Source organism: Lepisosteus platostomus, chromosome 27 (assembly GCF_059453375.1).
Source record: "Lepisosteus platostomus isolate fLepPlt1 chromosome 27, fLepPlt1.hap1, whole genome shotgun sequence".
In the NCBI taxonomy this organism is placed as follows: Eukaryota; Metazoa; Chordata; class Actinopteri; order Semionotiformes; family Lepisosteidae; genus Lepisosteus; species Lepisosteus platostomus.
The window spans coordinates 7,098,934-7,123,519 of record NC_142637.1 but is presented as its reverse complement, the minus strand read 5'-3'; the positions used below and the strand labels follow the sequence as shown (position 1 = coordinate 7,123,519).

Genomic DNA, 24,586 nt, shown 5'->3' with positions numbered 1-24,586 from the left:
GTCTGTGCATGTGTAGAAAACGGTATTGCATTTAAAAATGTCCACGCTGGTTTAAAGCCAATGGAATTCATCAGCACAAAGTTTACATCACGGCTTTAGTTTCCTGTGTTACTAGCTCTGTTGAACGCCCGTATATTGGATTTTGTTTGTTTTTTTTCTGTGTTTTCTTTTCACAAACACACAGTATAGTTCAGAACAAATCTCTCACGTCTTCAGGTGATCCTTTTACGCTTTTACATTTGTGCAATGTGCATTTTACATTTTCAAGCAAGCGTAAACGTTATGGGTATTTTTTTTTTGGTGAACCTCATTGTAAAATTCCTCAAGTGTTTTTTTTTTAAATCTGGGATTTAACCCGCATCACATGCTCGGACTGAGCAACCCCCGCGCGCTCGGGACTCCTTCCTCGGCGACCTGATTAGCCGCCGCGCGCGGTGGGTGTCCGCCTCACCCTCGTGTGTGTGTGTGTGTGTCTGCGTGCGCGCCCGCAGGACTGATGGAGAGACTTTAAAACTTAATAATCAAGCGGAAACGGGAGCCGTTTACACCTTTCACGATTACTAGGCGCAGAGGAGTTTAGCATAAGAAGGAGAGGCGGGATGAAAAAAAACACCAGGCGAGAGGAGTTTAACGGCGCAGCTGAAAAAGAACTTATTTTGAGCACGTAGTCTCTTTGGCAGAAACTTTTTTTTTTACAGGCAACCAAATTCAACAATGTCCTCTCAGTACAGCCAACGCTCTTTGACGGTTCTGGCCCTTCTGGGAATCCTGTCGGCTATTATGTCCGTTCTGTCCGTCATTCTGATTTTCCAGCTCCAGGGCAGCCAAGCCGGGACCGCGGACACCCCCCCGCGCCTCTCCGGCATCCCAGCCGAGGTGTCCGCCGTCCTGCGGCCCGTGTCCACGGTGCTCACGGCCCTCGCCCTCACCCTCAGCCTCAGCTCTGTGGTGGTCTGCCTCTTGCACAGCTACTTCACCGCCGAGATCTGCGGCGGCGAGGACGACACGGACAGGTGGGTAACCCGGGCGTCGCTCGGCTCGGTGCGCAGCGGGTTCACCCGAGAGCAGCGTGAGGGAGCCGAGTCCACAGGTATTGCTCTTGTCCCAGCCTGATCTGGTCAGCGGTAAATACCGCTAGTGATAAAATACCGACAAAACGCCTGTGCTTCTGTGCTTTTGCCGGTAAGTGTTGTGTGATATTTAAATTATGCGCCGTTTTGTAACGCACTGTCTGCTCTCTACGATGTGGGAGCATCGTACTGTATCGTGCTTGTCCCCGGTGATCGACGCACACCCCTACTATACTAATTGAACATTCAGTCACAGTTCCGTGTGTAGCGCTGTTATTTTCCCTAGCCATTGGAAAAAAAAAAACAGAAACAAAAACTGTAGTCGCGTTACGGCAGTAAAAGTAAACCAAAATGTTTATTTTGACAGAATCCGGCAATGTTTGGAGGAAAAAAAACCCAGCAAACTTTCAAACTTTAGAAGTGCTTTCAAAACAAATCGGGAGATGATATAGAAAGCACTGATCTACTATTACACGTTATCTGTAGGCCCTTTTATTGACTTTTATACTTAACTTTCTCCAGACTTGAGACCATGGCCAGTTCTTACAAAAAAAAAGGTGTCTAATTTCGCCTTTTCATAAGCAGTAACATACCAGACGCATGCTTTCTGTTTTACCGACTACGTGTGTGGCGAAACCGTGACTTGGAACTTTTTGTCTGGATTTATTTACAGCTTTTAAAAATAAAAATAAAAAAATCGCGCTAGTGACGCCGAATCCGTGGACGCCGCTGTTGACAGCGGAGGCCAAGAACTGGCATCCACGAGCCCCTCCAGTCTCCGCGCGCCGCCGCCGCCCGCCTGACCCCGCGCCTCGCCGGGACAATGGCGCCCCTCATTGCGCTCTCCGCTCACGTCGCCTGGCCCCGTTCCCACGTCGCTGGTGTCACACGGAATTACTGAACCGTCTCCCGAGCAGCGCGTTCACAGGAACCCAGTTGCCTCCCCCCCCCCCGCGTCGCTTTGTCACTTAATTCATGCACAACCCCCGCCTGCCTTCCTCGGCAAACACTCCGCTGCACGGAACAATAAATACTCTTTGTTTCTAGTTGCTATTTACAGCAATGGGGATGCTTATACCGTATGCTGCTGGCTCTGATAATCACAAACCTTTTTTTTTTTAAAGAAAAAGATTATCGTCAAGACTTCCTGTTACTCTTTCAACAGTCTCACCGGGATACGAATCCTACATTCGTGCGAATTCTTCATTCGTCTTGCATATGTAAAAGGCCGGAATCAGTTTCACCCAAAACCAACCCTCTCCTTCAGCTTTAGAAATCGACACCCTGCCGTTACACGGTTTACGGTGAAGTCCGCCGATATCCTGTTAGGATTTGTGGTAATAAAAAGAGGATTATCAGTAACAAGAAACAAACCCCAGCAGACTGATAGCAGTAGTTTGTCTTCAATGCACCTTTATTGTGTGTGAAATAAACAAATTCCTCACACTTAATAGCGCTTTTCTGGACCCTCTGCTCAGAGCGCTTTACAGGTCATGGGGATCCCCTCCACCAGCACCAGTGTGTACCCCCACCTGGATGATGCGCCAGTCCACTCCCCACACACCAGCTCTCAGTGGGGAGGAGAGCAGAGTGATGAAGCCAGTTCAGAGAGGGGGATTATTAGGAGGCCATGATGGGTAAAGTCCAGGGGGGAAATTTGGCAGGACACCGGGGTAACACCCCTACACTTTTCGAGAAACACTCTGGAATTTTTAATGACCACAAAGAGTCAGGACCTCAGTTTTATGTCTCATTAGAAGGACAGCACTTTTTTTTTACAGAATAGAGTCCTCGTCACTATACTGGGGCATTAGGACCCACACAGACTGCAGGGTGAGCGCCCCCTACTGGTCCCACTAACACCTCTACCCACAGCAGCCCCAGCTTTCCCAGCAGTCTCCCATCCAGGTACTGGCCAGGCTCACACTGCAGAGCTTCAGTGGGGCTGCCAGCTGGGAATTGCAGGTGTTATTAGTTCAGTAGCTGCCTGGCCCTAAAACACCTGTGAGTGTCCTCATAACTTGGGGTCTCCGCTCCAGCTGGGGGGTTGTAACAGTGTGAAGGCAGGGGTGCAGTCCTGCACCTGTGGACACCCACCTCCAACACCAACAGACACGCCTGCTGCATTTTCCCACGCTGAGTTCTATCACATCCCTACAGCCTCACCAGCACTCAGCTTGGGTTTCAGGTCTTCCGCACTGGGGAAGCAGCCTTTTAACCTTTGTGTTTGCTAAGTAACTTTGCATCCACAACCCCCACCTTTTCAACAGTAAGAAACACTTGCAAAAGTTCTAGTCAGGCAGCTTGCTTGTTCAGTTAAAGGCTTAAGGTTAGAGTTCGGCTGGGACAAATATCCACAGCTATAGGGGTCCCCAGGTTGGAACCCTCATTCTTTGGTTTACTGCGCATATTTCTAAACTGTACTGTTGTTGTTGCATCACTAAAGTCATGGTTTGAGAGCACAATGACCCAAAGGGATTCAGTGTGGATGTGCTTGGCTAGCCAGTCAGCATTATAATGGTCCTTCTCTCATGTCCCACCTCCCACAGGGCAGACTGGTTCCTATTGGACAGCCGGCCTGTCCGTCACGTGGCCATTGGCCTTTTCTGCCTGGGAATTTCAGTTTACTTAGCAGGTAAGAACTGGGGGGGGGGGGGGTGGAATCAAAACACAGCCTTGACTCAGTCGATATTTATTACTCGTTTTATTCTTCTCAAAAACACTGTAACAGTTTTATCATAAAGTGAATCTTGTAAAAGGATCCTGCGTTCTTCTAGTGCAAGGGTCAGTCTGCAAGGGGGGTAAAAAAGGCGGTGCACAGTTACAAACAGAACTCCAGATGTCCTTGAGTGCGTACAGTTCCCATCTGGGGGTAGACATCCTTAGATGGTTTAGTGGGTATGCTTTCACATTGGGCATTTTGAGATTAATGTTAATCAACTTGCTAAACATTAGATGCAACTTGAATGCGAGTCTTTTGAGAGCCAGGCAAAGCCCAGGAGCCAGCTGCAGGTTACGAAAGGAGAACGTGCTATTCCTCTGCACCTTAATGCACTGTGCTTTCCGCCTGCAGAGATTAGGAGCCTGCAGACTGCAGGAGTCTGGAAACTGGTTTCCAAGGGTTTTAAATGACAGTCTTCTCTCTCTGTCCACACACACACACCTGGAACAATGCGGTCTTTCACGAACACACACTAGAGAAGTGTCCTGCTGTGGGAGTTGGCGCAGACCGGTCTGTGGAGTGGGGTGGCTCGTGTTTCTGCGGCAGGGGGGGGAACACCGCCCTGCTGTGGCTGGAAGGCAGCGGTGGTCCCGCGATTCATCTGCGGGGAAAGACCTTCTCCGCAGCGAGACCCCAGCCATCACAACCCCGAGCTTTGCCGTTCTGCACCCTCCTTCAGCACTGCGGGGTCCACAGCTCTTTTCCTGGGGGGGGGGGGGTGTAGAACGAGATCAGTGCACGGTCTCTCACACAGATAGGGAAAGTCAAACTGATACAACAGAGAAGTTCTACGACAGGTGTGTTCGGCCCTGGGGCCCGCCTGTCTGCACTGTTTGCATTCCACCTCAGCGCTTCCCCTAAAATCAATCAGCGTTATCTTAATTGGACCAATTAACCCATTTCTACTAACTCTGCAGATGCCACGGCATTAAAAAGATCTAGGAACCCAGCAGACCCTCCAGAACCAGACGTCTCTATCCCGACGCCATTAGCCTAGAGAAAAACCTCCTTCTCTCTCCCCATGTGCAGCTCTGTCCATTTACATGCTGCTGGCCTTCGAGATCGAGACGGGCATCGCCAGCGCCTGTGTCCTGGCGGCGGGCGTCCTGGTCCTGCTCCTCACGGTGGCGCACTCCCTGGCGCGGGCGTCTCGCACCGCGCCGCGCGGCCGGGCCGAGCTCTCGCACACCGTGTACCAGAACGAGCACGAGGGCGGCCCGCGGGGCCGGCCCGAGATCCACCGCCAGCTCTCCTACCCGGCCCGGGCCGAGCCCAAGCCGCAGCCGCCGGAGGCCGGGCGCTCCCCGACGCCCCCTGGTGGCCGCGGGGGCGCCACCGCGCCCAGGATGCACCGCACCCTGTCTGCGGAGTCGGGCCTGCTGCCGGCCCACTCCAAGCCCTGGAACGGCATCAACAGCGAGATGAGGACGGTGCTGGCCCGCAAGTCCGGAGGCTCGGGCAAGGACTCCACGCTGGTCTGACCTCCATGGCGCCGATGACCGAAACAGACAGAGACTGATGGGGGGTGGGGTGCGTCTTGGCTCGGTAGCTGCAGCGGCCCGACCCAAGCAGAAAATCCACTAGTTGGCTTCCAAAAGCAGAGCTAGATTATAGTCTCCCAGAACGCCCTCTGGCACGCTCAGAGCGATTACTACACTGAACGCGCGTGCCTGCAGCAGAACAAAAAGAAACGCGTTCCGTATTTAGCCTTGAGATGTAGAACGTAGGCTGATCTTGGGTCCTGAGTTTGGTTCCATCGCGCAGAGCCCTCTGTGTGGAGTCTGCATGTTGCAGTGTCCGTGTGGGTTCGGTCTGGGCTCCCTCCCACAATGCAAAGCTACGCTGGAAAGATTAATTGGCATCTCTGAGAGTGCTCCCCGCCCCAGTGAACTGGCAAGCTTTTTATAGGGTACTCCCACACTGTGCCCGACAGGTTAGGCTCCAGCTCCAAAATGCTGATACATCATCTCAGTCTTTCCTAACAAAAATGATTTCTTGATCTAAAAACATCTGCAATCATCACACACTGTGATAGAACTGACAGAGTTCTGCAGAAAAAAAGCGGTTTTGAAAAAAAATGTATTCCTGCTGTTCCAACAGCTTCTCTTCCATCTTGCTTTTTTTAAAACTGAAAAATCTGACCTATTTAAGGAGGAGAAACTTTGGTGGTGACAATTGTTCCTGCAAACACTAATTTGGAGATTTTATCTAAATCCGAGGCTGCAGGTAAATGGTAATTGTCTTTTTACTTCAGAGAGAGAATTTTACATTGCCCTGCTAAAATATTTCCAGAAGATACAATATGGAGAATGTCACTACTGTGTTATCCACAGAAGTGCAGACTGTCTGTCTATCACGCACGACTACATTTTTAAGTGTTAGAGCTGGTAGAGGCATCTGTAAGCTTCAGAAATTCAATATTCATAAATCAGACCACACCTGCAGGAAAAATTTAATTGAATGCCCACACTTCTTGAACATACCAGAAAAACAATGTCTATTCAAACTATACAAGCTGCGAGAAAAATAATTTTTTCTGTAGTTGAAAGAAAAATACTCAAGAAAGGCTTTAAAGAAGTGTTTGAAGATACGTGTGTGTGTGTACTGGTTTTCTTAAAAGATCAAAGGCAAGTTGTGAAATTGCAATTATATACAGGTTAACCAAAACTATTGTATTACACTGTGTGTAGATTAAATAAATAGTACATTCAGCTACTCAGGGGAAATTGTGGGACTTTTGTCATTCTTGAATTTAAACAACACAAGCACTTCTGGATCAATATCATGGAGAACGGAAAAGACAAAAAAAACACATCATAGTGTTATTGTTCATGAAACAATAGTTTCATTCTACTATTTTAAGGAGCATGCTACTCGATGACAGAAGACTGCTGCACCTAAAAGTACAAACCATTGCACTTGGCCAACAAGCTGTGAATTAAAACAAGTTTAAAATAAAATATATTTCAATCCTCCACCTGTTTACGTTAGAATATCATCACAGGCTAACTCAAATCATCATTCTGAAACACATCCTAAAATACGTAAAGGAAATTTGATGTAAGCTGAGTTTTAGACAAAAGAGAAACACCACCCCAGACCGAATTTCACGTTAAAAGGTGTTAGTGGACAAAGGTCTAGATTAAATCAAAACTTCAACCCACCGAAAGATTCCCAACTAGAAGACCACCAAAGCAGCTAGTCCTCGAGTAGGGATGATTCCTTCTGCTACTTATTTAGGGGTTTGGTTTTGATGATGGGTCTGGAATCGGTCAGTGCCCTGTGGCGGTGGGTCCAAGGTCTGATTTACCGCGATGAGAAAGGGGAAAGGTTTTGTTTTTTTCTTTGCACCACAGAGAAATCCAAACAAGAGACGGCAGCAAAGGCGTCCGAGCTGAAGAGGAGATCGGCGCATCCTGCCGGCAGAGGGGCTACTAACCTGGGGGAGGAATCAGGAAGACGAGGGTGGGGTCGGCAGAGGTGGGGCGCTGGGGCTGGAAGAGGGGCTCGCGTCACTAAATCAGCATGCAACAGCCCCCCCGAGAACAGAAAAGAAATCATAAGTAAAACGGAGATCCCACGTGTGTGTGTGTGTGTGTGTGTGTGTGTGTGTGTGTGTGTGTGTGTGTGTGTGTGTGTGTGTGTGGGGGGGGGGAATCACAAACCTCAGCCCCTGAGGGCGGGAATCCTGCAGGATTTCAAATTCATTTTTTTAAATCATTAGCAATCGGGACAGAAAAAAAAACTTCTTTAGTTCTTCACCTTAAACCCGGGATTAACTGTTCCAATTGAGAACCATGTCTTCTTTACAATAAGAACCAGGAGAGTACCTGTTTAGAACGGCGCATGTTGAGCATCTTACTCAAGGATGCAACAGCAACCTCCCACCCAGAATCTGACCACCCCACTGTTCTCGGGTGTGTGGTGGAGAACGACAGCTCCTACTCCTCAATGCTGGCCTGATTAGAGAGCATTGAGCTCTTATGCATTGGCCCTCAAGGGCTTAGAAGCGCTAATTGCTTTTCCTTATTAATACTGATATCCTGTTTCACCAGTGGTGCTGCTGGACCAGTAGGGGGCACTCTTTCCTCCAGACCAGAATTTCCAAGCCAGTGCCCCAGGATGGTGCCACTGTGTTGCAGGAGATACTGTCCTTCAGATGAGATGTTAAATTGAAGCACCGAATATTAGACACTGATCTCTGTGGCACAACTTGTAAGAGTAGGAGTGTTAACATGTTTGTCTTGGATGGGATCCAGTGCTACACCAATTTGAATGCACCCAACATGAGAAACTGGTCTCTGGAACAACATAAAGCAAATGCATGAAACAGGATATTAAGATCAATAAGGAAAATAAATGCATAGCATTAATTTCAATTTCTTGATACAGTGCTCAGGAGTCATATAAGCTAAAGCAAAGCACACCAGTGGGATTGTGCCCCAGAGAAGTCAGGAAAGGAGACCCTCAAAATGACCAGAGTTCCTCAGTCATGAACAATTCCTTTCAAGAACATCATTGCTCTCGGATGGCTCAGCTGAGGCTGTTAAACTTAACATGATTGAGCAACAGCAACTTTCCTGAGTAAACGGCAATTACCTATCGCACTAAAAAACACGCCTTTCATTCCTCAAAAAAAAAAATCCAGTTTCATTTGGCAATTGTTCGGTTGAGATACGAGTGCTTAAAAACGTTGTCAGGACCAACAAAAATCTAATCTGTAGAATTTTTAAAAAAAGGCAAAGCTCTTCACCATTTGGAATTGAATGATGGTAAACATTGCAAATCTTTACCAAGCAGTGAGCTTCACACCACCTGCTGTCGCAATAAAGCCCCATCCATCATTCAGGATCCCAACCATCCCGGCCACAAACTCTTCTCCCCCCTGCACTCTGGCCAGCGGTACCGCACTGTCAGAGCACTGAGCACTAGACTCAAGAACTGCTTCTACCCTACTGCAGTGCGCATCCTCAACAGCTAATTGTGCAGTGCCTCAGAACAGAAGCACTGCTGCGCTCTGGACTCTTGACTTGGCTACAATGTACTGTCCTGATTGATTATTTCTGTACATATTTATGCAAAGAATATTTATTATTTACAGTTTTGCAATGTGTGGTGTTGCCTGTTGTACTGTTCATGTCCTGGAGAATCAGAATCCCACTGTACATGTAGAAATGGCCAGTAAGTCCATCTCCAGCTGGCTCTGGAAAGCGAGAGAAGGTGGTTCTAACTGCCCTGGGAGGCACCTCACCGTCGCCCCCTACCTGCGTCCCTGAGAAGAGTTAATGCTGTCCTTCAGGCCGATGGCCTGCCGGAGGAGCCCGTCGATGCTCTTGAAGTAGAAGCTGCTGTTGGTCATGCCCTTCACTGCGCTGGCACACACAGACAGAGAGAGAGAGAGCAAACATCACGGGGAGCCACCCTCTGGCTCGCCTGCCTCCTGGCCACGTGCAGGGCGAGGACCGCCTTACCTGCACGCGTATTCCACCGAGTAGATCGCCCCCTGGCTCTGCTCCTCCCAGCTCTGCATGTCCGTCTGCAGTTGGAGAAGAGGAAGAAAGTCATTCCAGTGAACAGCAGTCTGCAGCAGGAGGGTGCCAAGCACCAGGCAAATGCTTCACAGTCTAACTAGAGGGCTCGTGCGATGGTGGTTCAACACTCTCCCAGTACGGATGGGAACTGGATGGACAGGGGATATTCTTTGCACGATTACTGAACAGTCACGCTGACGAGTGCCGCATCCCTCTCTCTTCCTGATCTCCCCTCTTTCCTAGTCAGGGGCCCCATAGTGTTTTACTGGCGACCAGACCTCTAATACTGTATCAAGTCATCAACTGTGAATGACCTTAAATACAACCCTATATATCTAGCTCCGGAAAGAGATTCATTGACAACTGCTTTCGGAACAAGGGTCAGAACTTGGTTTCTCCAAGAACTGAGTTTGACACCCCTGTTGTAAAACCGGAAACAGTTTGTAGGGATCATTGCCTTAAGGAGTTTCAGCCTTTTTAATTTACAGAAATAGCCACCATCACACAGTGTTGATTATAGAACAATAGCAGTGGTGACAACCATATACAGAATAACCTTTACATTGAGCTTCATTACGTCTGAGGTGCCCAACGCACTTCATATAAAGGCACAGAATAAACCACTGAACCCAACACAAGATACCTCAAGCACATTAAGAGGGATTCTCACGTAATAATGCGAGTGCCAATTAAATTATTTAGCCCCGATTTTTTTGCATTTTCCACGGCTCGACACTTTTTCTTGATCAATAATGACAACAACGGATATGCAGAATAAACTGATGGATCGCAGGGTCGCAGATGAACTTTTTTCCCGGCGGGTCACCCAATCGGTGCGGTTAGGCAATGTCCCAGCGTTTTCCCAGTCGAATAGAGCCCAAAACCGTTTTGAAACCGTTCACGCGAACCGAGCCCGGACACGTCCCCGGCGGCTCACCTTGTGCTGCACGAGCTCCGGCAGGGACCTCCTCACGTGCTCCTGCAGGCGGTACAGCGCCACCGAGGGCTCGTTGCCCAGCACGTACATGCTCTCGGTGAACTTGTCCGTCACTGGGCCGGCAGAAACAAACAGCTCAAAACACGCGTCTTCCTCTTGGCTCTTACCTCTGCCTGGGCAGTGCAGGTACAGTACAGCCCATCCCTCGCTAATGCTATAGCAACCTCTACAAGATCTGACATCATTTTATTGCCCGTCCAAAAGGGTGGACATTCGAGCATCACTAGACAAAACTACAAAAAATAACACTCCGCATAAAATAAATAGACATTAAAAACAAACAATAGTCCTAGACATGGAACAATACATACACGCACCTCGCTCTGCACTACAATTGCACATAATCTGCCAGCTCCCTACAGGTAACTCACAAGTAAGTCCGGAGTGTCAGAAATATACTACTTCAAGGGTACAGTTTCACGGTTTCACATAACTTCATATAGCCCCTCTCAGCCTGTTTACCATAATTTCTGACTATACTGTTGAATGATGACGAACAGACACAGGCGAAAATGACTCTGTATCAGATACAGCCACGATGAGCGTTGTTCTCTTTACGTACAACAAATTGAAGTTATATCAGCTGGTAGGGGGTCGATACCAAATGCAAGGTCGGTTTGATCAATTCAAAGACGACAGCGATTTTAAAAATATTCCCCAAACAGGAAACTGAATTAGCCTGTTATTTATCAAGAAAGGTAACCCAATTCCCAATCCCGTTTGTAAATGCTATGCTCTCAGTTGTTGAAAAAGCCGTTTAGAAATATCACTTACCTCGCTTTACTTTAAGCTGCATCTCTTGGTCTTCCATAATTAATCGCAGTCTTAAAAGAAATACAACCCGCTTCCCGAACCCAAAGCCAGTGCAGTGTTTCCCAGTTCAGTGTTTGGAGTGTCCGTCTGTTTTAGTACCGAACGGAAACACGAAACAAAGGTTTAAGGTTCCTACATCCCGGACCTTTAGCAAACCCGAACACTACAAATACTGACGCTTTCACGGCGGTCGGTAAACTCCAAGGCCGGTGGTTGGTGGGAATGTCACGCCGATCACAGAAGTAACGTCGGTTTCCCTGTATCCAGCTGGCCGCTGCAAATATAGTCATGTGCGCTCTGGTATTCTTAGAGCATTTACACACATTTTTTTTAACGCGCCCCATCTCCGATTAGAATGTATTGACAAGAAAACAGTTCCAAAGAATACAAAAATATATATACAAGCGATCAAATAAACAAAAGCATCTCAATTGCATCATGGGACTGCGTAAATCAACGGTAACTTTCGCTTTTGATATGCCTTGATCAGGAAGTTATAAATGTGGAGAATAAAACGATACATGAAGTGGCAGCGGTGAAACGCATTTCAGATTTCAAGAATCTCACAAAAAGAGGTAGAAGTTTCAAAGCTTTCTCCTGCTTTGCGCCATCCCTTGCGAGCAATACATATATTGTCTGTACACATGTGGGATCATTTAAACCGGGGTCAGAATTATTTTATTGCCTGCTACAGAACCATTATCAGATATTTAGAATCTTTGCATTACTTGTTGGGCAGAACGATGTTTCTTTTTTTGTTTAGTTAAAAAAAAATTACCAATGTCTCCCGTTAATCATTTTCTTTTTTCGCTATTGCAACATCAGCCGCTTGTCCGGAACCGATATGGCTATTGATGATATTATAAAATATATTTTCCTTTTTCTTTATTGACTTAAAATTCGCGATTTTTAGATTAAAAAAATCATACACACGGTGTATACTTTAGAATTACAATTTGGAAAATGTGATTTATCCACCCCACTTATTTAACATAAAAGGTTTCCAGCTTTAAACAAACAGTATCACTGCCAGCCTCTTGAAACTTATCGGCTTTATTCTGTAACATTTCTACAGGCAAACTGTCCCTGAAGTTCACTGTGCAGCTCCTCAAAGACAAATAACCATAGACATTTATCAGAATTTCATAGCGATTTTCTTATAATTAATTATTTCCTATTCATTGCTATTTAAAGAACCCTGTAATTATCAATTCTATACAACTGGGTATGTAGAAACCCCACTGGTCCACATAACACAAAATATACACATGAGTAAGTTTGTGGTCTCTCCTTTGCAGGCCCAGGTTAAGATCCACATAGGTCTGTTGGAGAGCATCACAATTTTATATGAGAGTGGGGGTTTCCATTATGAGAGCAAATTGCTTGTACTGTAATAATCTTGGTGCCTGAATGGAAAGAATAGATTAGAAAGTAGATGGATAGATCCCTTCATACATACTGTGTGGTTTTAATGTTTCTCCATGCCAGGGATCTCCAGTTGTTATTCTGGAAGATCCCGGTCCAGTTTGTCGTACAGGTCTCCCTGAATCGCCTGTTTATATGAAAGATGAGAAAGCCCTCGAAATTACTGATGGGGCCGCATGGCGCGGTGCTTAGCAGTGCTACCTTGCACAGTTGGGGTCCTGGGTTCAATCCCACGCCTGGGGCGCTGTCTGTGTGGAGTTTGCATGTTCTTCACTTTCCTATCGCAATCCAAAGACTGTGGTTTAAGACAATCCAAAGGTGGTTTAACTGGCTCCTGGGAAAATTGGCCCTGGTGTGGGTGTGTGTCAAGCTTGTGAAACATTGGCGTGCTGCCCAGGATGTACTTGCCCCATTGCTTGCTGGGATAGGCTCCAGCTACCCAGTGCAGGGAAACATGGAGGGGTGGGTAAAGCACTGTGAATTAAACCAGTAATTTGTTCACTTAATGGAACTCTGGTCCAACAGGGCTGAAGGGGATTCTCAGTGTTTGGGTTCTGATGATCTCTATTAAAATACTAATAAATACTATGAAAATAAAACACTGAAGTGATCACAGTTAAATATGTCTGGGTGTTCAGGGATTTCTGCAGGTTAGTGGCTCTTGAGAATAGGTGTCAGAGAGCCCTGCTCCAGACGTGAGCGAGCTCGGTTCTGCCTGACGTGCCTGACTGCAGAGGACATCTCAGCAGGTGGGCTTCAGCCTCGCCCTGCAGGGCCCATGGACACCAGGAGAGGAGGCGAGGGGGGCAGCGGAGAGCCCCGAGATCCCCCCACTCCAGAGTCTGCAAGCCGGGACGCCCACGATGTCGCTCCGGAGGAGACAAGGCCCCACCCGGAGGACCCCTCCGACCCCATGGGAGACACTGTGGTCATCCACCTGTTCCCCGTCAGCCAATCAGAACTCGGCCTCGACTTGAGCTTGAACAGTGAACTGCGCAATGGTGCGTGTGCTGGTAGAATCGACATTACAATCACGCGCTGCAGGCCTTCTCTGCAAACCCCTGTCTCTCTCCCAGACACCTTTGACAGAGCCCCCCCCCCCCCTCAGTAAAGATCACTGCATCTTTAAAGCTGGGCATGTATCTAGTGTAGGTGGGGAGCTGTGTCAGCATGCATAGTCTGCAAAGGAATAAGTAAGAGGTTTATTCCCTGCTGAAAAGTTTCGGCTGTGAAGCCTTCTTCAGGTGTGAGCCCGAAGAAGAAGGTATCTTCTATCAGAATGTAGCAGATAGAATATATCTCTCTGATGTGCTGCCAGAGATGTTCCTCTGAGTGAGTGTGCTCATGTTACACTCTTTTGGGTGAAAAGTTTCCCTTATTTCATGGGGGACACCAAGAGTCACCCGACCTCTGGTTTTGAACCAGCGGTTTGTAGTGTTTCTAGTCCTCTACCTTGGTATTGCACTATATTACTTTTTCTATTAACTGATGAAGCAGAATAAGCTCTGTTGTTTCACACACCCATTTGAGGCTACTTGCGAAATTGTGATGCTGTGTTGCACAGGGTGTGGATATCTTACGGAAGCTGCCTTGGATTAAGGCGCCTGCTCACTTATTGCCTGCTTCATGAATAAATGACAATCACAGGAGGGTCCCAGTTCAAGTTGTGCTGTCAACTGGGTTTTTTTTTGTTTTTTTTGTTTCCCCAGGTGTGGATGGCATCTCAGAGAGCAGAAGTGAAGAGGGCCAGTTCAGACACTCGACCACACTCACCAACCGCCAGCGTGGAAACGAGGTCACCGCCCGACCGGCCACCCTGGACAGTGAGTACAGCCGGACACCACAGCAGCCATAACACATCCCACTGACCATGTAAGCAAAGGTGAATTCAGGATGCAATAAAACCAAGAACCACGTCTTTGCCCCTTGAGAAAAATGTCTATAGAGAACGATAATAAACACACATAGAGGCCTAAAGAGCAACACAATAGGTCCTCCTTTCAAAAATGGAATACCATAGTAAAACAGACTAAAGCGGAGTAAATGACTTTAAAGCACATCGGACGCTATCGTGAGAAGGTTGGCTTTAGCGCTGACATTAGTGACAATGTTCTACTGAAAGGTCGGCTAGCTCTCCGTTTAGTTTCTAGGCAATTAAGAGGTCAGTTATGTTATCTACTGGTTAATTTATTCATAAACAACATAAAAACAGCTTTTACAACACTGAATGTACACGATATGCCTGCATTTCTGCATTTTATCTATATGAGGTTTTTTCTGACGGTACGCAGCCCCCTGCGTTACGACACAACACGACCTTAATAAAAGAGGCTGAAATGACTTTTCTTGTGGCGAATATTTTTACATCTCCTTATACATCTCTATAGTACTTAATAGCTACTAAAACTTTTGCTTTTCTTCTTTTGGACAACTATTTAACATTTATTGTTAGAGCGCATGTCCTCTTGACGGCCGCCTGCGAGCCGCTTCTGTTTTTTCTGCTACTGTAGGGCAGCCTGGCGTGCCATTAAGGGGGAAAGTCTTTCACCATCACAGCCTGATATTACTGTAGAGCTTCGTACTATTGAACCGGGTCTTGCTGGAAGATGACAATTATAACCCTTACGTTATAGAGAGATAAATAAGCACTACGCAATCATTACAAATGCTTTATATACACGTTTTATTTTAACGTGCTTTAACGGAGCATTTATCGTGCTCCTGGTATTAATCCGTGCATCCTTACTTTAAAATGTGAGCAAGGAAAGAGCAACCCAGGCGTGTAGTTGGAGCCGTTTCCCTGGCTGCGTTCAAGAAACAGCTGGATGTGATTATTGGAGCATTTAGCTTTTCACTACGTAGCTTAGATGGGTCGAAGCCTTCCCTGTGTCGCCGTTCTTAACTCGACCAGCGTGCGGAATCTGCGCAAGGTTTTTGTCCGACGTCCACGGGCGGTGCTCGGAGTTGTACAGGACGGCGAACTTGCCACCTCCAAGCAGTCGAACCCGACACCGCGGTTTCAGAGCGCGGGGGGGGGGCGGACGTCTGAGGCCTGTTGTCTCCCTTGTCTCCTGCAGCGCTGTCGGTCCAGCAGCTGGCCGCGCAGGGGGAGATCGTGCAGCTGACGGAGCACCTGAGTAAAGGTGAGCGCGCCTTCCGCCGGGACCGACGGCCTCGTTCCGTGAAGCACGGCTCATTGAGCGCGCTGCCAAATTTACAAAAAAAAAATGTTGCTCTGGGGGGTTTCTGGAAGGAACAGAGCGGTGCAACATTTCATAATTACACGGAATACCTTCGTGTCTTTTGCAGACAGTTTCTTGATCAACAAGCCGGACGAGCGTGGCTTCACGCCTCTCATGTGGGCGGCAGCCTTCGGCGAGGTTGCGGTGGTGAACCTCCTCCTGGAAAAGGTCAGTCTCCCTTGGGGCCCAGCTTGGACAGGCCGGCCCGTCCAGTTTCCTCATTCCAGAAGACCTCACCTGGACATTGGCTCTCCGAGCTCTGCATTATCGAAGGCCTTAGTGGCAATGCCTGTTGCCAAGGCCTGATTGTGCCTGTGCTTGCAGGGAGCAGATCCCCACCGGCTAGCCCGGGAGAGGGAGAGTGCCCTGTCTCTGGCCAGCTCTGGAGGCTACACCGACATCGTCAACATCCTCCTGAAGAGGGGCGTGGACATCAACACTTACGACTGGGTATGGGGGAGGGCCCAGACAGTACCGCACTGTCCTGGGTGGACGGTGCAGACGATGATACTGTAGCAGGTGATCCGTGCAGAAGGGTCATCTCCCGGAAATAAGAATTTCAAAACCCCTGACAATGCAAGACCAGCAGAGCTCTGCCGTTCACTTTGTATGCTGTGATAAGTCCATGCAGACCAAGCACCCCAAACTACAGGGGCACGTAAAAGATCAGGACAGTATGATGAGATAAAACTGGATCACTTACTAAAGAGAGAACAGATCGGCGTTCTGGATTTGTAATATACATGGTCTGACAGTGCCACAATACAGCTCTCTTGTGCTTTGCACAGATTAAACCACCTCCTTGAGCACAGCACCTAATCCAGGTTTTTTCACCTGCTCTCATTCCTCAGAACGGAGGAACTCCTCTGCTCTATGCAGTTCGAGGGAACCACATAAAGTGTGTCGAAGCTCTCCTGGGTGAGTAGTACAACCAGAGGGGTTAAAGGTAAAGCTAATAAATATCAGTTGCAAATCTCCAATCTTTTATCGGTCTGCCACAGTGGGAGGGTGCTGGATAGGTAGTCAAAAAACAACCATCCTTGGGAATGCAACCAGGAACAATGCAAATATTGTTCAAAGGCATACGGTGTTTTAGAAGTTTGATAAGTTGTACAAAACAAACATTTCTGTGCCGGTCTATTCCAGAGCTAGTCTTGCTTTGACATTTTGAGAAAGTTCATACAGGACACTGATGTTATGGCCCAGACAGGAACAGGGAGAAATCGCTTACCATTTTACTTTTCTTTTTAAAAGACTTGGCAGGAAACATAGTCTATGTTTTGAGGAGCATATATTTTGAAAGCCAGAAATGTACATGCTTCACCCATCAATACAGGGTGACGGACATTAAATTAATCTAGCCCGGACACAAACCACGAGCTAGCCAGGGCTGGCTCCAAAGGGGGTATGTAGTCCTTGTATGGTATATATTAACAAGGCTCTCTGGCTGGTTCTCTCCTCCAGGTTGGGGTGCAGACCTGACGGTGGAGGCCGATTCGGGGTACAGCCCTATGGATCTGGCTGTTGCTCTTGGACACAAAAAGGGTGAGATCCACCATCAGCATGAAAACACCCCAAATTTCCCCCCTTTTGCCTGCTGACAAAAGCACTCAAGAAAATACACTGCAGAAGAACAGATTAAGGTTTATTCCTTGCTGAAAGCAAAGGGAAAGGCTCCGCTGCTTAAATGTTGTGGCTCCTTTCTTGTCTTACTTCCATGGAATACATTTTTATCTGTTCCTTTGCAGCCTAGGCATGCTGACACAGCTCCCTGCTCCGACGCCTTTCGAGAAAACACATTGCAGCACCTGGCAGAGAGAGATTCTATCAGATGTGTTTTCCCCTTTCAGTCCAACAGGTGATCGAGGCCCACATTCTGCAGCTGCTGAAGAAGAAAGAGTGAGGCCAAGTCGGGCCTGGCTGTGGGTGGACGCAGCCACTGGGCATAGGGCCAGTCCGGGTCAGACGCTCTCCCATGACGATGCTGAGTCAAGCACTGCTGTCTGCTGGCAGACTGCACCAGGAGGTACCGGCCTAGCGAAGAACTCCAGGGAAGGCACCCGAGCCGAGACATTTCCTTAAGCACCTTATCACTTCCTGGCTGCAAGCAAACCTGGCCTTGAATGATGCATTTTGCTGAAAACATCAAAGATTGCACTATTTTTTTTATTGATTTCGTTTTCTGAAAAACGGCAGCGTGTGGGTGGCTGGGGTACACCCTTTCCAATGTGAATCGAAGTCCAGAGCCGTGTTGTTTTGGAGAGTCACACACATTCAGACAAAAAAGCATAGAAGTTTCACACATCCGGGATTTTGAGATCAGCAACACATGAAGTAAAGCTCCAGACTACAGACACAGATTTGCTCGGCAAAAGAGAAAAAAACAAACAAGGAACAGCGCAATGCTCAAATACACAGTATCTTAGGCTAAGGATTGGCAAATGGGATTTTAAAAATGGGGAGTCTGGAAAAATGAGGAGTTGCTAAATTATTTCTGTCCCTATATCAGAAATGAACTGAATATGGTGTTAAAGTTCTTTCCATTAACCAAGAGATTAAAATGTTTGGGGAAAAAAATAACCCCAAACCAGACTGCAGTTTCTCTCCTCGTTTCAAAGCGAGCAATAGCATTCATCATTCTCCACACTGCTCATTGTCTTTAAATGCACCTAGACAATTCTGGCACAAAATACTGAAAAACTCTCTTCATCACTCAATAAAAGAATGTTTATTGAGGAAAAAAAATGACATTTATTTTGTCACCTGCTTTCTTAATTCTTAGATTGAGAGGAAATAAAGGTACAAACAATTTCCACAGATGTGGGTCTATGCATTGTCCAGAACCCATATAAGATAAGATCACTTTATTGGCCCTATACAATTTCTTGCAGTAGGAATTTGTCTTTTCGCAGACCCCAGCTTGCTCTCCATGAGAGACACAGACAGGGAGACAGTGCCATTGTACAGCGCCCCTGGAGCTGTTGGGGTGAAGGGCCTTGCTCAGGGGCCCAACGGAGTGGGACTCTTCTAACAGCCGTGGGATTTGAACTGGCAACCTTACAGCCACAGGCGCAGAGCCTAGGCTACAGTGCCATATGTCAGGTAGTCTGCATTAAAAATGATCCATAGGTGCCACAAATTAACCAGAAAGAGAAACATTATCTTTGGTATTAAATGCAGATATATATTAGGCACCCCTTCCATTGTTGCTAGGCTGTTTCGTTGCACAAGTTTTTCTGCATAGATCAGGATTGCCCTCTCGGGCTCCAGCTTGTAACACGTCTTTGCAACAGGTCTGTGTGGCTGAGACGGCCTGTGTTTTTTTCCCCCCCTGTGGACCGATGTTTCACCCCCCTCTTCCTCTTTGCAGACGCGCCCCTCTTTCTCCCACAGCAACAAAACCCATCAGGCTCGCTCTCCCAGGACGTCCAGCGCATACACCACCACTCTCCCGAAGAAGTCCGTGCTGTTCTCAAACACTATTTTTAGCCTGTGCGTGGGGGGGGCTCCCCGGATGGGAAAACTGTGGGTGTGGAGTCAAGGAAAGGACAGGAAAGCCACGCTGGAGAGGGTTTTTTCCAGGACCGTTTGGGGTTGGAGGGGAGGGGGGATAAACAGGACACAAGGGTGGACACATGTCCAGGCCTGGCCAGTCCTGGAATGGGAGGTTTGCACTGTTAGAGGACCAGAATATTCAAGCCAGCGTCCCAGTGTGGTGACAGAGAAGATTCTGATCTTTGCACATTAAATATACTGTGTGAAAGCTCGGTTTCCTCTCCCCAAACTAAGCTGTATTAAAAACAGCCAGAATTGCAGTGCCTAACACTAGAGGAGGTTTTGGCTCGGATTGAGTCTAAGAAAATGCATCGTTTCGTACAGTGGCGTACCTGGACAAGCGGTTTCTTCTTCCTTACTGCTTGTGATTTGACTGAAGGTGAACCAAACTAGCTAACAAAAGCAGCACACAAGCAGGACTCTTTATGTATATATTCAGTGACAAAAAATAAAATACCAAATATTTATTAAGGGAGGCAGAGTGGAGCAGTCGTTAGAATTGCTGCCTTGGACTTCTGCACTGATAGTGGACTGGAGAAGATTCTGATCTTTGCACATTAAAGATACTTTGTGAAAGCTCGGTTTCTTTTCACCCAAACCAAGCTGTATTAAAAACAGCCAGAATTCTAGTGCAAAACGCTAGTGGTCATAACATTTCTATATTGTAACCCTGGACTGAGTCTAAGAAAATGCAAGGCTTTGTACAGTGATGCACCTGGACATGCAGTTTGTTCTTCTAAATGTGCGCCTTCTCCCACGCCTGTTCCACAGACCTTCTTTCTACCCACACACTAAAGCACAGCCAGATAAAACATCCTCGTCATGAAGAGAATGCAAGCCAGCTGTTCCCAGCAACGCTACGAAGGATATCTGTAGTGAGTTGTTGTCCTCTGGGTAAAAATCTGTCAGCTTCTCAGAATCTCCATCTTTCAGGCAGCCTGGAAGGAAGAAAATGGCAATATTAAAACTCACAGGGTGGTGATGATATGCAGTGTGTTAGAATGCATGGCTTTTATGACACTGTTCATGCCTCAAACGATAGAATGTAGACACCCGCCTGCTTCACTGGGTGATCAACTGCCGATTTTTACAGATCACTTTAAGCGCTGCAAAAACTACTGCAGTGATTTCAGAAAACAAAACTTGAGAAATGCTCATCAAAGAAGTCTCGGTAGGCGTGCGAGATCGATACCTTCCACTCTGCACGTTTTCCCTGCAAATCCGCCTTGAAACTGCACCTGCAGCTCCGAGACCCTCACGGCCTGCGGGAAGTCCAATAACACCCACTGGGGGGAGCCCTAGAGCCAAACATAACAGCGACAGAGGGAGGCAGACTTGAACGGAACCGCATTGTTGCTCGATTTTCCTTACTGCTTGTAATTAGACAATTAGACAAAGTAATAAGTGAAAACGGCAAACAAGCACTAATCTTTATGCAGACATTCGGTGACAGAAAAGTAAAATAAATATTCATTAAGGACAGCAAGGTGGTGCAGTGGTGAGCACTGCTGCCTAACAGCTCTGGGGCCCGGGGTTCAATTCTGGATCCGGGGTGCTGTCTGTGTGGAGTTTGCATGTTCTCCCTGTTCACATCCCTGTTTCCTCCGGGTGTTTTCTCCCATAGTCCAAAGGCATACTAGCAGGTAAACTGTCTTCTGGGAAAATTGGCACCAGTGCAAACGTGTGTGTGTGTGCCCTGCGATGGACTGGCATCCCCTCCAGGGGATATCCTGTCTTGACTAGATGGGCTCCAGCGCTCCTGTTGAAGTGGTTAGAAAATGGATGGAGATATTCATTTAATTTTACCTGATCCGAGTTCCAGCACGTTTCCTCGTCGGAATCGAACATGTACTTCTTTCCAAACTGCTTGACGTCTCTGTTCAGAACAGAGCTCACCCTATATATAAAAACACAGTCACGCAGCAATGAACAGTGCAATTCGCCTTATGTTACCGCTTTAAAACTTTCTCCAGCAAATCGGACATCTATCACTCGCAGTGGCGAGAAGCACAGCACACACTGCCACAGTCAGATTGCTTTTCAGGTGTCACGCATTTGACAATTAAGTTACAACACACTGCTCCAATCCAGGAACTAACTGATGTCTTGAATAAAAAAAAAAGGTGATAACATACACAGCAGTGACAATTCCGAAACAGAATACGTTTTCACGTTGTACATTAACTTTAAAAGATTTAATATCGTTGTTTCTGAACGTGTTCATCCGGTTAGAAACACACGTTTATGATACAAAGTCCTGAAAAATCACTTTTAATAATTTCAACATAAAGTTCATCATAAAAACAATACTTTATTTTTCAGACAATTGTTTGTACACTCCAGTTTAACATTAATTGGTTATTCCAACCTGCTTACTGTCTCGCTGCAGATCAATGAAGCCGCCATGTTTTCATTTCCGACTCTTTGGGCTTCTTGCCGTATTTCAGAATGACCGAAGCCACGAGGGTTTTACGACAGTTTTGGCAAGCTGTGCAGAAGGCTGTTGTCCGACAATGAGGACGAAGAATAAAAATTATTGACGTGAATGGTGTCGCATCAGCAATAAAAAAGGAGAATCGTGAAAATGAAGACGAGCTGCAAATGTGAGTTATTTTTAGATGAAATGTGAAAAACAAAACTTTATTTTTTTACGTTCAACACGAATCGACATTGTTCGCCTATATTCCTCTAGATGGCAGTGGAGTACTTTGGTTGATGCTTTAATCTTCAGTGGTATTTATTACAGGAGGTAAAAAAGCTCAAATGAATTAAAGTTCGCGTAAGATAATTCCTTCAGCAGACATCTTCCTCTGTTTATCTGGGTTTATGTTTTGTAGACCTTAGATAAGCAGTAGTGTTCCCGTGTATTTGAATGGCGCTGGCGTGATTGCTCTTATTGCTAGTGTAGAAGGTTTGAGGAAAAGCTCACCTGTTTTTCTTAGTCCCTTGGCGCTGGGACTGGTCTGTTTTTCATAGCTCAGGCTACAGTACTTATTGTTTGGGTAACGTGTAAAAACGTTTCAGGTTTGATAAGGTAACTTGAAATTCCTGTGTCCTGGAATAATTCCTCTCCAGGCTTGCACAGGCCAAGCCTCTTAAAGATCACCCTGGAAGATGTGTAGTGGGGCAGCTGGTGCACAGTGGCCGCTGTGTGTTTCCCAGGTGGGGCTGCTGGTGCAGATAGTCAGATGTGTGTCTCCCAGGTGGGGCTGCTGGTCCAGATAGTCAGATGTGTGTCTCCCAGGTGGGGCTGCTGGTGCAGATAGTCAGATGTGTGTCTCCCAGGTGGGGCTGCTGGTGCAGATAGTCAGATGTGTGTCTCCCAGGTGGGGCTGCTGGTGCAGATAGTCAGATGTGTGTCTCCCAGGTGGGGCTGCTGGTGCAGATAGTCAGATGTGTGTCTCCCAGGTGGGGCTGCTGGTGCAGATAGTCAGATGTGTGTCTCCCAGGTGGGGCTGCTGGTGCAGATAGTCAGATGTGTGTCTCCCAGGTGGGGCTGCTGGTGCAGATAGTCAGATGTGTGTCTCCCAGGTGGGGCTGCTGGTGCAGATAGTCAGATGTGTGTCTCCCAGGTGGGGCTGCTGGTGCAGATAGTCAGATGTGTGTCTCCCAGGTGGGGCTGCTGGTGCAGAATGTCAGCTATGTGTCTCCCAGGTGGGGCTGCTGGTGCAGAATGTCAGCTGTGTGCCTCCCAGGTGGGGCTGCTGGTGCAGAATGTCAGCTGTGTGTCTCCCAGGTGGGGGCTGCACTGCAGTGCTGGTTGAAGTGTAACGTGCATAAAAGTGTGAAGTACTTTGCAGTGAAAAGCACCTTGGACGTGTCAGAAATCCTCATTATTAAATAAAGCACAGCACTTCACAAGGCTCAGTCTGTGCGCTTTATAGTCCTTTCCTGCCTCGTCTCTTGGCTCTGCTATTGCTTTGCTGTAGCAGAAATTCATTTGATTCTGCAGATTCGAACACATCGCTGCAAGAGAACAAAGTAAGAACGTCTTTTTTTTCTTGTGCCTTCCCCACCAAAACCTGTCATCTTTTGCATCCTCTATATCCGCAGCAAATAACGGGATGAGCATTGTGCCGGCTCTGGATTTGAACTTTTGTATCCTCTGGTATTAAGGGCTCTGTTCACATCCACTGGTTTCCCTTGATAAGGGGCATCGTCTTTCTAAAAACCATGGCCTGCCCCCAGTGGGCTCAGACACCCCTCCCCTGGTGCATTCCTGGTGGCGGTGCTTGGAGGGCTGGGAGTAATCAATACGTCTGAATTAATAGCCCTGGTGGAGCGGGGTTGAGGTGAAAATTTACCCTGAGGAGAGAGTCAGTGGGGTCGCAGCTCAGGAGTGCTATGTTGAGCGCCTCTGGTCTTGTACTGTGCTGCAGTAACCCTGCCTGTGAAGTGCATCTCTGAACCTGAAGCCTCTGAGTGCCTTCAAAGGGGGACTGAGGGATTGATAGGAGCCGTCGTCTGGCTTTCAGGCTGGTTCTGTGATTGCACAGCAGATGAAATACTGGATGGAAAAGGTTGTTACGGTGGTGTTGAGGATGGATGTGACGTATGATTTGGCAGGGCAGTGCAGAGTTGGGGCAGTGCTAGGCGTGGCTACCTCGCCGCCCTGATGCTCTGGGTTCAGTCCAGGACCCAGGCTGCTCTCTGTCTGGAATGTGTATGTTTTCCCCGTGTCTGTGTGGGTTTCCTTCGGGTGCTCCGGTTTTCTCCTGCAGTGGACAAACATGCTGGTAGGTTAACTGGCGCTGGTGTGTCTGTGTGTGTGCTCAATGATGATGATAATTCCTTACACTTTTATGGATACTCCACTCACAGTACTTTACAGGTAATGGGGATCCCCTCCACCCCCACCAGTGTGCAGCCCCACCTGGATGGTGTGACAGGAGCCATAGTGCACCAGTCCACTCCCCCACACACCGGCTCTCAGTGGGGAGGAGAGCAGAGTGATGAAGCCAGTACAGAGAGGGGGATTATTAGGAGGACATGACTGGTAAGGGCCAAAGGGAAATTTGGCCAGGATGCCGGGGTAACACCCCTACTCTTTTCGAGAAACGCCCTGGGGTTTTTCATGTCCACAGAGAGTCTGGACCTTATGTCTCATCCAAAGGAAGGCGCTTTTTTACAGTATAGTGTCCCCGTCACTATCCTGGGGCATTAGGACCCACACAGACAGCAGGGTGAGCGCCCCCTGCTCGCCCCACTCACACCTCTTCCAGCAGCAGCCT

The 24,586-nt window shown here is 47.6% G+C and overlaps 4 protein-coding genes across 14 annotated transcripts; 2 read left to right on the top strand and 2 right to left on the bottom strand.

Moving 5' to 3' along the window:
* The first annotated feature begins 154 nt into the window (after positions 1–154).
* On the top strand, positions 155–6,518 carry tmem221 (transmembrane protein 221). The gene is made up of 3 exons (XM_088622507.1): positions 155–1,013; positions 3,620–3,705; positions 4,822–6,518. The coding sequence occupies exons 1-3, from the start codon at positions 715–717 to the stop codon at positions 5,271–5,273; spliced, it is 837 nt and encodes a 278-aa protein (XP_088478633.1). The 5' UTR covers positions 155–714; the 3' UTR covers positions 5,274–6,518.
* borcs8 (BLOC-1 related complex subunit 8) lies at positions 3,760–11,352 on the bottom strand. Of its 8 annotated transcripts, none has more exons than XR_015930900.1 (7): positions 11,095–11,352; positions 10,261–10,373; positions 9,264–9,328; positions 9,057–9,164; positions 7,232–7,307; positions 6,957–7,093; positions 3,760–4,496 (listed from the first exon to the last, which is right to left on the bottom strand). XR_015930900.1 is itself a non-coding variant. In XM_088622528.1 (6 exons), exons 2-5 carry the CDS (start codon positions 10,348–10,350, stop codon positions 7,244–7,246), a joined length of 327 nt encoding a protein of 108 aa, XP_088478654.1. In that variant the 5' UTR covers positions 10,351–10,486; positions 11,095–11,352; the 3' UTR covers positions 3,760–4,496; positions 7,232–7,243. The 8 variants fall into 8 exon arrangements, 6 of the variants coding, with proteins under 6 accessions (XP_088478654.1, XP_088478648.1, XP_088478651.1 ...); XR_015930901.1 differs by having other exon boundaries at positions 7,232–7,286; XM_088622528.1 differs by lacking the exon at positions 6,957–7,093 and having other exon boundaries at positions 10,261–10,486.
* Positions 11,353–11,563: 211 nt separating this feature from the next.
* rfxank (regulatory factor X-associated ankyrin-containing protein) lies at positions 11,564–18,545 on the top strand. 4 transcript variants are annotated; one of them, XM_088622510.1, is made up of 10 exons: positions 11,564–11,708; positions 13,308–13,559; positions 14,268–14,381; positions 15,636–15,701; positions 15,868–15,968; positions 16,125–16,250; positions 16,652–16,718; positions 17,265–17,345; positions 17,651–17,704; positions 17,750–18,545. In XM_088622510.1, exons 2-9 carry the CDS (start codon positions 13,337–13,339, stop codon positions 17,701–17,703), a joined length of 831 nt encoding a protein of 276 aa, XP_088478636.1. In that variant the 5' UTR covers positions 11,564–11,708; positions 13,308–13,336; the 3' UTR covers position 17,704; positions 17,750–18,545. The 4 variants fall into 4 exon arrangements, with proteins under 4 accessions (XP_088478636.1, XP_088478635.1, XP_088478634.1 ...); XM_088622509.1 differs by having other exon boundaries at positions 13,305–13,559; XM_088622508.1 differs by having other exon boundaries at positions 13,293–13,559.
* Positions 18,546–19,163: 618 nt separating this feature from the next.
* On the bottom strand, positions 19,164–21,811 carry nr2c2ap (nuclear receptor 2C2-associated protein). Its single transcript, XM_088622517.1, has 5 exons — positions 21,724–21,811; positions 21,162–21,252; positions 20,548–20,653; positions 20,226–20,293; positions 19,164–19,325 (listed from the first exon to the last, which is right to left on the bottom strand). The coding sequence occupies exons 1-5, from the start codon at positions 21,759–21,761 to the stop codon at positions 19,206–19,208; spliced, it is 423 nt and encodes a 140-aa protein (XP_088478643.1). The 5' UTR covers positions 21,762–21,811; the 3' UTR covers positions 19,164–19,205.
* Between the last annotated feature and the right edge of the window lie 2,775 nt (positions 21,812–24,586).